The following is a 15872-nucleotide window of genomic DNA, read 5'->3' on the forward strand; positions in this document are numbered from 1 at the left end:
ACCTGGCAAAAGTGCATACTGGAGTGATATATCTGAAATGATAAAGTAAAATGACACAACGCCTGTTGTTATGGTAGTACCCAAAATGTGTGCTGGGATGCCACAGATGGGACAGTAATGTGCTGTTGCAGAGCTGCCAGCAGCATGGAAAATGTGCAGTGATTTCACAAACCAGTCATTGAAATTGTGCTTGAGGCTATAATAACAGAAAAACACGAGCGTATGACTTGATTGTTTTTTTGTTGTTTATTTTTTTCTTACAGCAGAATGCACATTCACCCTGCACATGATGGCAGAAGAGCTCCACTTGAAACAATCAGATTTGCGTGACTGTGATTATCATAAGCTAGAAGTGAGGGGAGCTAACTGTTGTACTTGCTGTAGAGCCCAAAGATTGCGGTAGTTAAAGCAAAGCTATGTAGCAGGGTTATTATCCCCACCTTTATGCTTTTCTTAAAAAGAAACTGAGGAAAACTTTCAATGGGCATTCATTCTTCTCTGCTTCCATAACAGAATGTTGTTTGTTTATACAGATCCATTTCTCCCATGGAAACGCGAGAACCACCTTATTTCCCAATAAGTGGTCCCTGAAAATTTCTGGATTTTTTCCTTTTTCCTTTTTTTCAATTTTTTTCTTTTTTGCAAGACGCCTAAAGCCGGTCTTGTTGTCTGGCTAAACATTTTGAAGAAAAAGCGCCCCCCCCCCCCCCCCCCACACACACACACACACACGCACTTTACTGGCACTGTTTTTTGTTTTGTTTTTACCATGGTCTTTACACTTGTCTAAATTTCAGCCAGCAACCAACACTACTGCAATAATTTATCGTATAAATTATTGCAAACCTGGAGGTTGTTATGATAATGCCAGCAGGTATGGGTGGTGAATGCTGCGAGACAGCCTACATGGTAGTGGGTTTCCTGCACTAATCAGGAGCCACTGGGGCGACATAACTAATTTGCTCCTGGCGGCCACTTTAAAATATCTTTCCAGTTGCAAGTAGGCAGGCTGTGCTTTGTGAGCTCTTTCATGCTGTTGTCCACTCCGTGGCTAACTTCAAATTTATGGTGCCAGGATCACGCAAGCGCTTAATTAAATAGCAAAGCGATAACCACCATCAAAGTACAGCAGGATTACATTATTACCGTTTTACCGAATACCTTACACCAGATGCCATGTGCATGGGATTTAAACTTTCGATAAGTTTTACCAAAACTAATTTTGGTGACAACAATCCATAAATGGCAGCCTACAAAAGCGCTAATGTAAATGAAGGCGCTTTGCAAGCTAGTTGGTTGCAGCAATAGGTGCTTGTTTTACAGCGACGAACTGTTTTATGGCCCAATAGAACCGGTTAGGTGCTGAGATGTAAGTACAACATCGTAGTATAAAAGCATTCAATAGCCTATAATCACTTGATTAGAATTTGCAGGAGGCGGGTAACAAAATACCGCCAAGTATACTTACAAGAAAAATAAAGCAAATTTAAAGTCAGAACAGTTTAGAGATGAAAACAGCAACAACAAAAAAACAAATGTCTGCCTTAAATTTGTAACAAAATGGAAGAAAAAAATGAACCAGAAAGGAAAATGTAACCGTTTTTTCCCTGTATTTAACTTTTTTTTATTAACTTTTTAGTTTTTTACTGGTGTGAAATGTTTTCTTTTTTCTAAGTTTATGAGGGGAAAAGACACACACAAACACGCACAAGACGAAGACACCCTCCGGTGTTATTTTATAATTTAGTTTTTGTGCATAATAAATAAAAACATGATCTTATTACCAGTTTTCTGGCACAAAAATATTACTTATTATGTAGGCGAATTAAATAAATTTCCTCGTGCATAATAATGGACCCAGGCTACATCGTCTCCATTCTCTTTCCTCTGCTCTAAATGAAACAAACCGCCATGTTTTTCATCACCGCAACACCCAAGTGCACAAGCCAGACTGACGCATGGCGAGAGCCGCATTCCAGCACAGTGGACGGTCCTTTTGTCACACATCGCCAAAACTGATGTCTGCTACTACTACACCTAATAATACTACAGTGATGTCACCGAGGCATCTATATCAGGAAACGTTTTCAAGATCCCGTTGAGGAAACAAAGCAGTTCTCAGAGGCCGGGAGAGTCCTGGCCCCCGTGTGGCTGAGAGACAACATCTGCAGAAGACTCTGCAGCACTCTCTGTTAGTGACGTTGGGTGTTGGAGAAACCTACAAATTACCACGTCACTGTCCCAGGGCCAAGGTTGGTGGGTGTGGCGACGAGGGGCTGGTATAGCCTTGATCTGGTCGGCTAGCGTGCTTCGTCTTTCTTGAGTCAGAACAGCCCCCTGTCATCCCTGATGATATACTAAGACGGGCAGATTAAGTCTGATTTCACTTCATGCAGATAAAATACATGACCTTCTAAAGAGATGCACAAAAAAGCGCCGGTCATCCCTTTTACCCCCCCCCCCCCCCTTTTCCCACTTTAAACCGTTTAACTTGAAGAAAAACCTTATTTCCGAAAATAACCAAATTCACACCAATGGGAGGAAACACAACAACGTGCAAACGGTGCGGTAATGTTTCTGTTGATCAGAACAGCCCGTGCAGTCTTTTGTTAAGTCAAGAATCAAAGGGTAGACTGACTCACAAGGACCACACACCCACGCACTCACAAACCGTCATATTTGCACTTACAGAACCTCCCATTACGACAAATACACTGGGACAGCCACACACCAGCACGTTTTCTTTTCTTAGAGAATACAAATCCAGATCTACAGTTTACACCAAAATGTTTTAAAACGCCTCATGCGTGAAAACGTATACATTTTACAAGGACAATAAAGTGTATTTACTGGACGTGCTAAAGCTGGTAAAGTTACCTGCTGTAGTTTAATGCGAGGGGTCAAAGTTGTTCTCTGTACACATTCCATTTTCTGTTCCCACTCACTCTTATTGGCCCATTCCGCCGCTGCACACATTTCCGGGCTAAAGGGGCTCCTTGATTCCACTTTATTGCATCGGGTTAAAGGTGAAGGCCTTGACATTATGGAAGTTCAAAGACTACATTTAATTATAAATTGTACTTAATGCACACGTGCAATCATCATGCGCATATGTTTAGCGTACGCGCACACAAACTAAACACACATGCGCACACACAATCCACACACCCGCATATATGCATATATATATATATATATATATATATATATATATATATATATATATATATATAGACACAGTCGGTCTATGTCTGTCTCATGTCGAAACCTCTTTGCAACGTTCCTCGGACATGTAGTCCTGCTTGTTTACTATTTACTGCGGAAGTGAACGCCATTTCCCCCGAACAGACGGTGCAATTAAGAGAAAAAATAGGCATTTAGTGCCTGTGTCTTTATGGCAGTGTCTAGACTACAAGAGTGGCGATTCCATTTAGTGGGCACTAAAAGAGGTTATCATTGAACCCTTCTTCTCTACATTTCTAAGATCTGAGCTTCACCTCTCTTTTCTTTTCTTTTTTTTAACAGTTGTGCTAAAATTCAAACACAATCCTTTTTACACCGATGTAACCTTAAAATTGTCAAAAAGCCCTCAAGTGTAGCCACTATTCCTTATTTTCCCAATCGACACCAAATCCACCGCACCAAATGCGTGTAGACTCGTGAACTGGCATTTAACAGAGGTTTAAAGTGTGCACATGTTATGTGTGCAAGCCAGCAGCGTTAGGTTATACACGCATTTATGAGCAGTTGGTATTTCCAAAAGGTTTTGACTCACGACCAACACAAAGTAACAAATAAATGCACACAGAACCACTGGTAAGGGTAGTAATTAAAAAGACAAACAGCACAAAGTCATTGTGATTTGCCTATAGATTTTCTGTTTATTTCATAGGTATTATGTTAATGATACACAGGCCGACAATCTGCTCTCTGGAATCGAAAGCAGCAACGCTTTAAGCAAATAATTTAACAAGTGTTGGCGTTAAAGCTGTTAGAGTTGAATGGGCACTGTACTGAAAAATAGCAGCAGGGATAGCGGAAAGGAAATTCAACATACGGTTATTTACAGTCATGATAGCACATTGCATAGGCTACTCTGTACAGTTGGATATACTTTTTTTTCACAGATTGGACGTCACAGTTCTCAATGGCGAAATATGCAGCTTAATTAAAGATTTCCTATAATTTGCTCGTACTCCGGTAAAGAAATAATTAGATGGGAATAAGCTATATACAAAGACCAGAGCTGGGGATGAGAGCTAAAAGTTGTCTGCGCAATAAAGGATTCAAAATGCTTGTTATATTTCATATTGTTTTTAACAAATATGTGAACAATAGAATAAACACAATGAAGAATCATGATAAATAGAGGGACATATTCAAGAACAGCATATAAATGATTATTCTAATCGTGTAGGCCTTTTTCTGGGGACCAGCTAGAAATTCAACGCCGCCCGTAGGGCTATAAGAAAATGGCGATTTTTATCCCATGCAGGCCTATTTCTGCCACTGTCCACTTTAGCATTGCACTGTTGGTGATGTGGGCTGCCTTAGAAAATGGGTATGCCCACAGTGACAACTCAGTGAGATAAGAGGGGGCCTAAATGCCACCGTCCCACACTGTGACACTCTCTGCTCCTGCTCACAATAGGGGATTTCCAGAGAAGTACTGGAGGCGATCTCTGCTCAGCTTCTTCTCTTTCATTCTTCTATTCTGAAACCAAATTTTAACCTGGCGGTCGGTGAGGTTTAACATTCGGGAAAGTTGAAGCCTTTTCTCTTTGTTGATGTAAACGTTAAAGAAGAATTCCCGCTCCAGCTCTCGAATCTGAAACTTGGAATATGGACACCGCTTCTTCCTTGTTCGAGGAGCGCCTGGAGAAGAAATAAAAGTGAAAAATAAAATTCAAAATAAAGTCGAGCTGCCACGGAAAATGATCAGCGGCGTTACATTAATTAACAACAACAGCAATGCGTTTTTAAAGGGGGTCACAGCGAGCTTAAGTGCTGAAGAGGCGCCAGATGCTAAGAATTCAGTTTCAGTGGCATTAGTACTGATAACATTTCAGTCAGCATTCATCTAGTGAACTGGCTGAAGCTATCAGATAAACCAACCATAAAGAGTGTTAAATATCCGAATCGCTTGGAGTAAATAATATCAACTTACAGCCTTTAAGTACGTGTTTATCTGTTATAAATATACAACAACAAAAGTATTTCACCGCATTATGTGCGCCACATTCCCCTGGAGCTAAACTAACAATTTACACAATCTTTTGGCAGTGGGTTTAAATGCACTGCCCTTGCCTGCAATGCCATACCAAGACCTCTGTGGCCCTGTAACGTCTTATCAAACAGGTGACCAGGGAAATGTGTGTGTTTTTTATTGTTTTTTATGTGTGTGTGAAAGAGGGCTAAACACCGGTCTCAGCTTGTGTCTGTTCCCTAGCTGAGCTAAAACAATGCACATGAGGCTAAATATGTTCTGAACACAAGCACCCAATCTCTAAAATTTCCTTTTAAAAATAAAATCCATTTTTAGATTTTTTTATTTTATTTATTTCTTTAGATAAAGTTAGTCATTAATAGAAATGACAGGCGACCTCATACAAATCATAGGAGAAAAGAAGCCTAATGTGCGGAAGGAAACATGCACATTAATGAATTTAAGCTTTTTCAGCGGATTGTGGGGAAGTGGAATAATGTGCAGCCTATGCAATCTCCACATACAAGGGAAAACACGATTAAGTGTGCTCGTAAATGAAGGAAACGCTTCTAATCTATCATCAGATAGATAGATAGATAGATAGATAGATAGATAGATAGATAGATAGATAGATAGATAGATAGATAGATAGATAGATAGATAGATAGATAGATAGATAGATAGATAGATAGATAGATAGATAGATAGATAGATAGATGCATTTAACCGTAAAGTGTGTAATACTCTTCGCAGCATGTGTTTTGCGAGCAAACCGTGTACTAAAAGAAAATTCACAAGACGCCAAAAGCAATGTTCTGCCCAATTGGTTTTTACTCTCGACAGCCCAACGAGAAAATCCCTTAAAATGCCCAACGCAAGTTCATGATCAAAGTTAACATTTGTCACAATAGCTCTCTCTTAAAAATTTCACAGACTCTCACCATAGAGGCGTCTGTGTATAACATCCCCTTTTTTTCAAAGCGCTTTCCCATCGTAAAAATTCTTCTCGTTGCAAGAAAGAGCGTTGTAGGGTTATAATAAAATCGTTTGAATGCTTATAAAACTCCACATAAAATCTGACCGACAAAACACCGGGTTAGTCCCCTTAACCTTCCCCCATTTTACAGCTCGGTATACCTACTCGAGTGGCTGCTCTTGCTGGCGTTGCCGTCCTTGGTTGTTGCAGAGGAAGACGTACATGAGCCTGAATTTGTGTGTTCCTCCTCATCTTCTGGGTCTTTTTCCTGCTCCGCGGCTCCGGGTACAGACGCCGTGGGCTGCTGTTGCTGTTGCTGTTGGGAGTCGCTTTCCAGCTTCTCCCCTTCGCCCTTTTGTAAACAATTGTCTGACTGATTGTCCGTGCTGCTGCAGTACGCCGTCTCAAAAAAGCGATCGAAACCTTGCGGGAGGACATTGTTTTTCCCCACGCCGGAATAAAAACCTGTGGAAGGGTGATTGGAGCCCGGATGGGTGTGATGGTGATGGTGGTGGCTGTACACACTCTCGTTCTTCATAAGCATTTCTGTCATGGTGGATGGTGGAAGACAGTCTCTATGCACCAGATCCTCTCCCGAGTAGCACGACGCATAGTTGCTTCTGTGGTGCCATTTACTAGCAGGGTCCAAGCCGTAAGAAACTTCCCGTACCGGCTGCACTTGAGACAGATTTGTGGAATAGGGGTAGCTGATTTGTCTGGACGGGGCCTGTGGAAGAAACGAGGAGACGGCAGAAAACTCGGGGACGTAGTAGGTGCAGCTGGGGAGGTAGATATTGGACGCACAGCCCGTCCTGTCCCCAAACTCGGATGTCCGGTCTTTGCGCGTCTGGGAGCAGAAGTTGCCCAGATTCACCGAGTTAAACATCTTTCTCTCTCTCTCGTGCTCCGTACTATAGATAGATGTTTTGGATAGGAGCTGCAGCAGAAGGGGAAAATTTGGGAAGGCGAGATGACGCGCAATCCGTCTAAGTCGCCCCGCAGACACGTGATCGAAAGTAGATATTGTCATATATCAATTTGGAAGAGTTGGATGTGTAGGAGTGGTTGGCTTTAGGTAAGATCGAGGAGGTTCAAATGAATAATTTCCAAACACCACGGGACCACTAAGAAAACCAGTAACAGATTCCTGTTTGTTGGCTTATGACAATTAGAAAGATATGTGCTGTGCATGTTTATGTTTATGGGCTGCTGGTAGGCTAGCTAAACAGCTACAGCTCCTTAAAAAGGCATAGCACAAACTGCAGAGTCCACTCAATGGCATGATTTTCATAGTGTTATGGTTTTACAGGTAAGATTATTGCAATTAATATTATCATTGCAATAATTACGCTCACTCTTACGAGTGAGTACTACTGGATTACTAGCAATGTAAAAGTGTTGACCAATGAATTGCAAATTATGAATACTGATCTTGCACACAACACAAAAGAAAGGAGGATAGTGATTAGCAATCACAGAGAATATAGCCCATATAAAGCATAAGCCCGTTAAAAAGCAGCCCCATGAGCTCCGTCAGCGCTTCAGGATTTATAAAAAGTTGCACAAATCACAGCAAATGACTCGTCTTTTTACGCTTTTTAAGAAGATTATGAGCTATTATTTATTTTTGATGCATTTCCACTCGTAAGTGCTTATCCGAGTTCGCTGCACATAAAATCGTGATTAATAAACACATGTCTGAATCATTCATAGTTATGTTTTTAAAATTATGCAGCAGCCTATTGCATTACTTTGCCGTTACGTTATTTAGGGTTCATCAAATGAAAAACGGGGAAGGAAACCGTAATTACACTGCAAGGTGAAGCATGTTGGTTGAGCAAATTATTCGGTCCACACTAATTATTCCATTTGACTCTGGATAGTGACAGAGTTCATAGAAGACAATCAGACAATTCAAGACCTCGATCCTGGAATCCCTGCAGAACCATGGGCCATGCATCTAACCCAGACCAAAAGTGTGCCCCAATATATAAACACACACACACACACACACACACACACACACACACACACACACACACACACACACACACACACACACACACACACACACACACACAAATAATTAGTACCTCAAATGACTGGCTTTAGTATTATTCCAGTTTGGAGTGGTTATTGGCAACACTCCTCAGAATATTCAATGTGTTGAATAGCTTACACTTTCAAAATGTTCTGATTTATAAGTTTGGAAAAGGTGTGGTTGGACTTTATTGGCATGAAAATCCTTCTATAAGTATCTATAAGATGCAGAGCAGAGCAAGTATTAGTCCTTTCAGTAATGCGCTGCGCTACTTAAAGGCCTATCGACCGAGTAGTAGGAGTGCATCCGACGTTTCCTTCTAAAATTAAATAAGTCCCAGCTGATGGTCCAAGCTGCTCTGATTATTTTATTTTCACCAGGATGTCGACATTCATCCGTGCGTGACAGACAGGGACGTGTTCCTCGAACTTTAAAAAAAATTCCAATAAAATGAATTGTTTGGAGAAAAGATGCGCCTGCGTGTGATTTCCTGCGTCATTGTAAACTTTTAATTGTACTGTTGAGGGCCATCTCAGAATCTTTATAGACTAACTGATACTATCTCAAGGTGAAATTAATATGATGGCCCATTGTTTATGATTATAGGCTGCTTCCTAAACGCTGCAATATACTCTCAAATTATTACCCAATTTTCCAATAACACAATATCGTCCTGTTGCAGTATCTTCGGGGACACCTGTGTTGCTATACATATATAAATTCAAAGAAAGTTAGTGACTTCGGTGATTCCCGACAGCAATGGGAAGAAGAAGCAACATCATCCGACCTCAAGCATTGGAAGTGAGATTCCACTGCAGGCGAATTTGTGAAAACGTGGCAATGGCATTAGCTTGTTTACTACCCCTACAGACAAAAGGTTGCCTCACATGATGCATCCTGAATCCAAGTACAAAGAAAGCAGACAGCTGTCCAGACACAGCACTTGAATTTGACCACTAAAATCCTCTCTACGTCCACCATAAAACTGCGAATGGCTGTAGTAACGCTAAATCCCTTTGTTCCATAGAAAACCATAAACGCTGAGAATGAGAGGAATTTGGATTTCAGGAAGTGGATATTGTGCAACCTTTCTACAAAGAGGCAGCGATATTAATTTCAGTTTGAATTTTTATTTATGTTTGGGGGTTTTTTTTTTTTACTTCGAGCCGGCAAACGCACTTAAGAAATATTTAAGAAATCTGGTCTTTTGTTCCACGAATATCGGAATAAAAGTTTCAAATCTGGCGTTTGGGACGTTTGCGAGGCAAAATATCTACTCAAAGTTACTCGGAATAAAATATACTGAGATAAGCAAAAAGAAAAAGACAATAAGAATTTATTTGTGATGCGTGAAGCCCGGCTGCTGTATTTATTTATTTTGTTTTTCTCATTAACAATGACAGCTCTGGAAATATTTGTGTAAACACACTGGCCCTGTGGCCTATATGGACACATGTTTGACACATGCTGCTCCATTACTGTTGTGCTGCTGTGCAGCAACAATAATAATTCCCGCATCAAAATGTCATTGCCAATATTAACACTATGAAATACATAGTGGACTGTGTGATTAAAAATAATAATAAAAATAAACCCGAGACTTGCATTTGAAGTTGAATTTCTAAAACCCGAAAAACCGCCATACTAATTGGCCTTGGCTGTAATAAGGGTTCTGAATTATGACATTTAAAATGCATCCTTGTGTGAGCATCGCTCTGATCATAATATCATCCAAGAAATAAAGAATAAATAATAATAATAAAAAAACAATAAATAAAAACTCCAAACTTTCCTTTCAGCGGGCAATAACAGAATCGAGGCAGACAGTCCAAAACAATACTGGCAATTCATTTCTTCATCATAATCATTTCAATGATGCGTAATAGCCCGGCATAAATAAGTAATGCGAGGGTATGAATAAGCGATGCACTAATAAAATTTAAAGGTTAAAGCTGCTGATCTCGACAACAGAAACACTGAAAGGCTTCTCTGGACTCTGAAGTATTTCTACATTTAAACAAATGGAAAATGGCACTCCTGGTTGCATTTAAGTTGCGGTAATTGTCATAATATGGAAAAATATGACCAGCCAGCGTACATCACTTGGCAATATCCGCTTCCTGTGGGTTCAAACACTGACTGCTTTCACCTTGGTGCGCAAGGAACAAAAGTGAAAGAATAGGATTTACCATGTGTTTATTTCACTGGATGTGGGAGCCGGAGCAGAAATTCCGCTAGCAGTAGGACCCAGGAAAGTTTGATAAGGCTGCACCAAATGAGCAGGCAAAGCGTATGCAGAGTTTTAAAGCAAAATGGCCTGTATCCCAGATATGTCTCCTTATAATTCTAATTAAAAATAACTCAGACAATGAAAACATTTTAAGTGCACGTTCCAGTAGTCTTCAGACACAATGTTCAGTTTGGTGCTTTGCTAATACTCCCTTAAATATCACTGTCAAAGCACTGTTAGCTGTCTGAGGAATTTAAGCTATGTGTTGCTACCTAGCACCAAAATTACAGCTGTTAGCCTAGGCGTCACCTTCTTGTAAAAAAAGAAAGAAAGAAAGGGGTTGCGCCAAAGTGTCGATAAAGCCATTGCCAAAAGATACAAGTTTCACCACAGACACAGAGCTACACACACACACAAATACACAATGGGTGCAGTTTACCAGGACACTGCTCTACAGTTAGCTGAAGTCAAGGCTAAATGTGGGAAGCCTGCGTAATCATATTACTGTCCCCTCATGGCCTAGATAAGTTTAATTGGATGTGAGCCGGGCAGTTAAACTTCCCTGTATGAGCTGTGATGAGTTCCAGGCAACACTAAAGAGGCTTGTTTTTCTTGTCTCTCTCTCTCTCACTCTTTTTTCTTTTTTTAAACTAAGATCTTCGTGAGTGCACCTAGCGTAAAGCGTTTGTGGTGACAACAATAGCTGACAAGATAAGGCTGTGTGTTGCTGTTACATTTAGAGCAATCTCCAGAGTGTATTTCACTTTCAACCACAAGGACATAAAGCTTTCACAACAATGTGTTAACGCTCTTTTTTATTAGAAGTATTAAATGATTGCACATCACAAGAAATCGCTCAGTATAGTGACTACTGGATTCAGCTCCCATGTGTTATTTCGACGCCCTAAAAAGCACAGAGAGAGAGAAAGAGAGAGAGACCTGGAAACCATTTAAGCAGAGGAACAGTGAAGCGAGTCTATCTGAACAAATTCTAGAGGAACTAAACGTGAGCTTCTATTTGTGTTTTGCTAGAGGGACACTCGGCTTCACGGTTAATACTATTCTACAAAAGTCAGAATAAAGAGCATTTTATTTGAAGAGCCTACTTGAGGCTATGGTCTGTCACATGCTGATGTATTTAGAAGGATATTTTTAGGCTCGGCGTGCACTGGAATCTTCTATTTACTAGAGTTAATCTTCTAAAATACCTAAATTATCTTTTTTTTTTTAAATCACATCACATAATAAGAAGGGGCATTTAAAAGGTGAAGAAATGAATAAATACGTTTTCTTTTCTTTCCTTTTTTTTTTTTTTACCGCGCTTACGATATTACGCATTGGACGGACCCAAGCGTGACGCATGTGTTTATTTTGAATTTGCTAACTTAGAGATAATGCATTTTGTTTGGTTTCGTCATATTTTGACATAACTCAACTTTAGTGTAATAATTATACTATTTTCTTTTCTTTTCTTTTTTTTCAAGCGTTACAAGGAAATTCCTGAGGTTATTGTTTTGTTTTGTTTTTAATATTTGATCAAATCTTTTCTGATGTTACCAAGCCCAAATGAGAAAATGTACATATCCACGCATACAGCAGGGTAATCGTGATAAAGTTTTGAACGTTAATGCAAACTGAGATACTGGTGGCTGATTTCTGCGTGGGTGTCAAAAGTCGGTTTTGTTTGCGTTAGTCTTGCGAAAAATGGTTCAGTATGCCCAAACTAAAAGCGACGAGTTTCCTGCTGTCATCTCAGATATGCTTGAAATACTTGCTTAAACTTAGTGCTAATGTTGTGTTAGCTCTGATATATGTTTGCTTTTTAAGGAGCCCTTACATTTACACCGTGCCAATGCATATAAAATAATAGACGGCAATATAGCTGAAGCTACACCACACATGACTTGAACCAACGCTGATCAAACTTGAACAGGTGACGCAAAAATTTTCACCATGTATGAAACAGTTAATGCAGTTCCATGCTTGCATACTTGACCTTCAGTGGGCACTTTAAGGCCCTTGGAAAGAGTCGCCCTTGGAAAGACAAGTCCTCTATCAAAAATACGGAATGCCAATTAAAAACGCCTTAAGTGTCCTCGTCAGAGAGAAAATCAAACAATTTGTCAAGAAAAAAGAAAGAAAGTTCAATCAAAATACCGGCATTATATAGCGCCATACTGCATAAACACGAGCTGACCAGCGCTGTGCACAATGTTTACATTCTTTATATTATTGCGAAAATATAACATAAAGCCCTGCCGTGATAATACAACTGGCTGATCGAGAAACATTACAATGATTTCAATCGATTCTGAAATGTTTTGCCTTTCTTTACACCAGGGACAACTGGTCTAAAAGGAATTCGGCTCTTTTGAGAGAGCAATGAAACCTTCACACCCCGTATTAAGGGCTGTTGGAGGCGCGATGCTATTGAAAAACAAATTGATACGGGCGTGCATTTCAGAAAAAAAGCAGCTAGTGGCGAACTCATTTCAAATCATGTCAAAATCAATATATAATAGTTCTGAAAGACGTAAAACGATATAGATCTCTTACGTTGAGCATCCTACCTATCTTCTCTTTATCACATTAACAGTCTCCTTTAAAACACACACATTCACACTCACGCACGTCCACACACTCCACACTCCCCCTCTGCCACACACTTTAGTAGGAATAACAGAGCTTTCTATTTCTCAGGCCAGCTTTGTACCATAAACGACAGTGGGGTGACGGGGGACGTAGACCACACTCCACACAAGTTCTCTGCGAAGGGCACTGTGAAGCTCAGTGACCTTTGGGACGCGGAGACAGGCTGCCATAAACAGATTTAGCCAGTCTCAAAGTCAAAAGTGCTCAAGAGCTGTGAAAGACCTATTGTAAAACCCTGCAACGCCAAATATCACCAGATTGTCTGGAAACGCAAAGCATATCTTTGATTGTTTTTTGGTTTTTTAAACTCATCATTTTGTAGAAAGGGAATTCGATCACTTTAGAATGCAGACAAGACATGTAAAGGCAAACTAAAATTAGATATTACGCAGTAATCATTTTTAGCCTTAGAAGAACAGAGTGGCAGGTAATGGCGTCGTGAACTGGTGTTTCCGGACGTGGAAAACCTTCCAAGCAATGATAAAGTGAAGCAAAGATCCTCTGTCTAAATAAACAAGTTACAAAAAGTAATAAATAATATTAACAGATAACTCTGGCTTGAAGTTCAAGTTAAAATTCCGTGTTCGGCATTTGATTCGACACAGTTCAAAGGCTTGATTGTCAAGTTAATGAGTCCCAAAAAAATCCAACCATTTCACAAATGACGCATTGAACTAGCCTCTAAATACACACGAGTGTTTGTGTCATTTAGTCATGACACTAATCGCATTCACGCTGTGCTGAAAGTAGACTTGTTTGGGTGCTTAGTCTAATTACGTAGCTGTCAAAATACATTCGAATTAAGGTGTAATGCAAATTGTTGCCGCTGTGAATTGCACTTTACTCTTTCTTTGTTAAGTGAGCGTTAATCTACCGCAGTTTGTTACAAACCATGGATCCTGGTTCATATCTATTGCTTCTCGCCCTCGTTTTCATGTCAATAGGTTCTTTTGCGGGTTATAGAAGCAGATCCATGGAACCTTAATGAGTTTCTGCCAGTGTTGTCAGCGCTTCATGACAGGTTTTTCTGACTCCTTCTAAAATATATATTTGTATATTTGTAACATAGTATGGCCACGGAGGTTTGCGATTAAACAAAAAGCAAGAAAGACGATTGTGCTTTTTCCGTATGCCATTCTCTTCTTACCAATTTAACAAGGCAACGCACAAACATAAGATACAATTTTATCTCCTTTCATGGTCAACAACGCGTTTGATGACCTGAAAAGGCTGGAGCTGTTATGAACGACGTCCTCTCGGTGATCAAATTCAATAAAGCCACTTTAAGATCGCCTGGCATTATTTCATAGTCTTAGTTAATTATTGCAACAAATACTAGGTGCGCTTAACAAGTAATGTTTTGCATCAGATTGGCGTCGCTTTGTGGATATGATGCACTGTGTATTCATTAAAACATACACGGACACATGTGTGTTGTCATCGCTGCGTAAAAAGGAAAATATGTGAATATTACGCACTGCTTTCTTGTTTTAAAGGTAAAGAAATGATTAAAATTCAGTTGCCGTGATATATCGAAACGATTTCAAATGTAGATTTTGCTTAGGCCTACCGTTTTATCAGGTAGGCCAAAGCAAAATCAACATGATGCCAGCATGTGTCTTTCATTTACGCCTTCCCTTGAAGTGTCATGTATTTAAATCCATAAACAATTGGAGAAGTGTTAATTACATTTACTAGGGTTACTTAAAAAATCAGCATTTAGATTTTTGTTTTCGTATCCGCACATACATCGTGCCGTTTTTGAAGCAGTGTGTACAGACAACCTCACGGAGGACCGTACAGCCGTTATATTTATTAAATCATATGTAGCACATAAAAGTACAAAAATAATTCTGAATTGATGAAAATACTAGAAAGGCTTTTGTTGCGGTTTAAGATCCGCCTAACTAAGGAAGGTGGTTGTCGGTATTAAGGTAAACAGACACACATATCAGCTTCTTTTACTTGCGTAAACAGCAATATGATATAGCTCCGGTAACACTCCTGCAAGACTTTTATCAACTCAAAATAAACGTTTCGAAATTTCAAAAGCTCGCTGATATATCTTAAATCATAAATATCCGAGGCAATAGTTAATCGAACACCAAGGGGATTGTGCCAAGCAATGAGCTCACGCAATCTTACATTTGTACATGTATGCCTGATCACGCACAGACCAAGTCAGGAATGTCATTCGAGTCAGGCGGCTGCAAGGAGCAGACGTTCACAGTTCACTGAAATGGCAACATCTGATTCCAAATGCAGACAGCACAGCAGTTTCCAGTGAACATAGCCTACTTCACCATAACTCAGACTGCAAACTGTTGAAGACAAACGTACAATTGCATGTTTAGATAGCTGACAGGACAACGCTGCACCGCCGCGCATTGCTTTACACTCATTTGCCAGTAGGGAGAGCCTTGTGGATTTTAGAAACGGTTCATTGTAAAGGAGTGTGTGCGTACTGTGCACGTCATTTAAGAGAAGAATGTTTATTTGGTCTGCGTGCATGTTATAATAAACTTTACTTTGATATATAATTATCACACTTATAAATCCGCACTGCAAGGCAGAAGATGGGATACACAAGGAAAAGGCAGTCCAAAGGGCTCGACTATATGGAGCACTGGGGTGTAACCCCATTACTGCTTTACAGAGCTATTGCGTGTTTAGCTGCGCCGTTATAGGCTTGTAGCATACCAGTGACATTGATTAGGTCGAACTTCAAGAGAAACCACAAGGACGGAAAAGGGAATTTTACTTTAAA

At 40.0% G+C, this 15872-nt stretch overlaps 1 protein-coding gene across 1 annotated transcript; it reads right to left on the reverse strand.

Moving 5' to 3' along the window:
• Positions 1 to 3869: 3869 nt before the first annotated feature.
• On the reverse strand, positions 3870 to 7310 carry hoxc11a (homeobox C11a). The gene is made up of 2 exons (XM_004558798.2): positions 6348 to 7310; positions 3870 to 4875 (listed from the first exon to the last, which is right to left on the reverse strand). Exons 1-2 carry the CDS (start codon positions 7210 to 7212, stop codon positions 4643 to 4645), a joined length of 1098 nt encoding a protein of 365 aa, XP_004558855.2. The 5' UTR covers positions 7213 to 7310; the 3' UTR covers positions 3870 to 4642.
• Between the last annotated feature and the right edge of the window lie 8562 nt (positions 7311 to 15872).

Source organism: Maylandia zebra, linkage group LG20, assembly GCF_041146795.1.
Source record: "Maylandia zebra isolate NMK-2024a linkage group LG20, Mzebra_GT3a, whole genome shotgun sequence".
Lineage (NCBI taxonomy): Eukaryota > Metazoa > Chordata > Actinopteri > Cichliformes > Cichlidae > Maylandia > Maylandia zebra.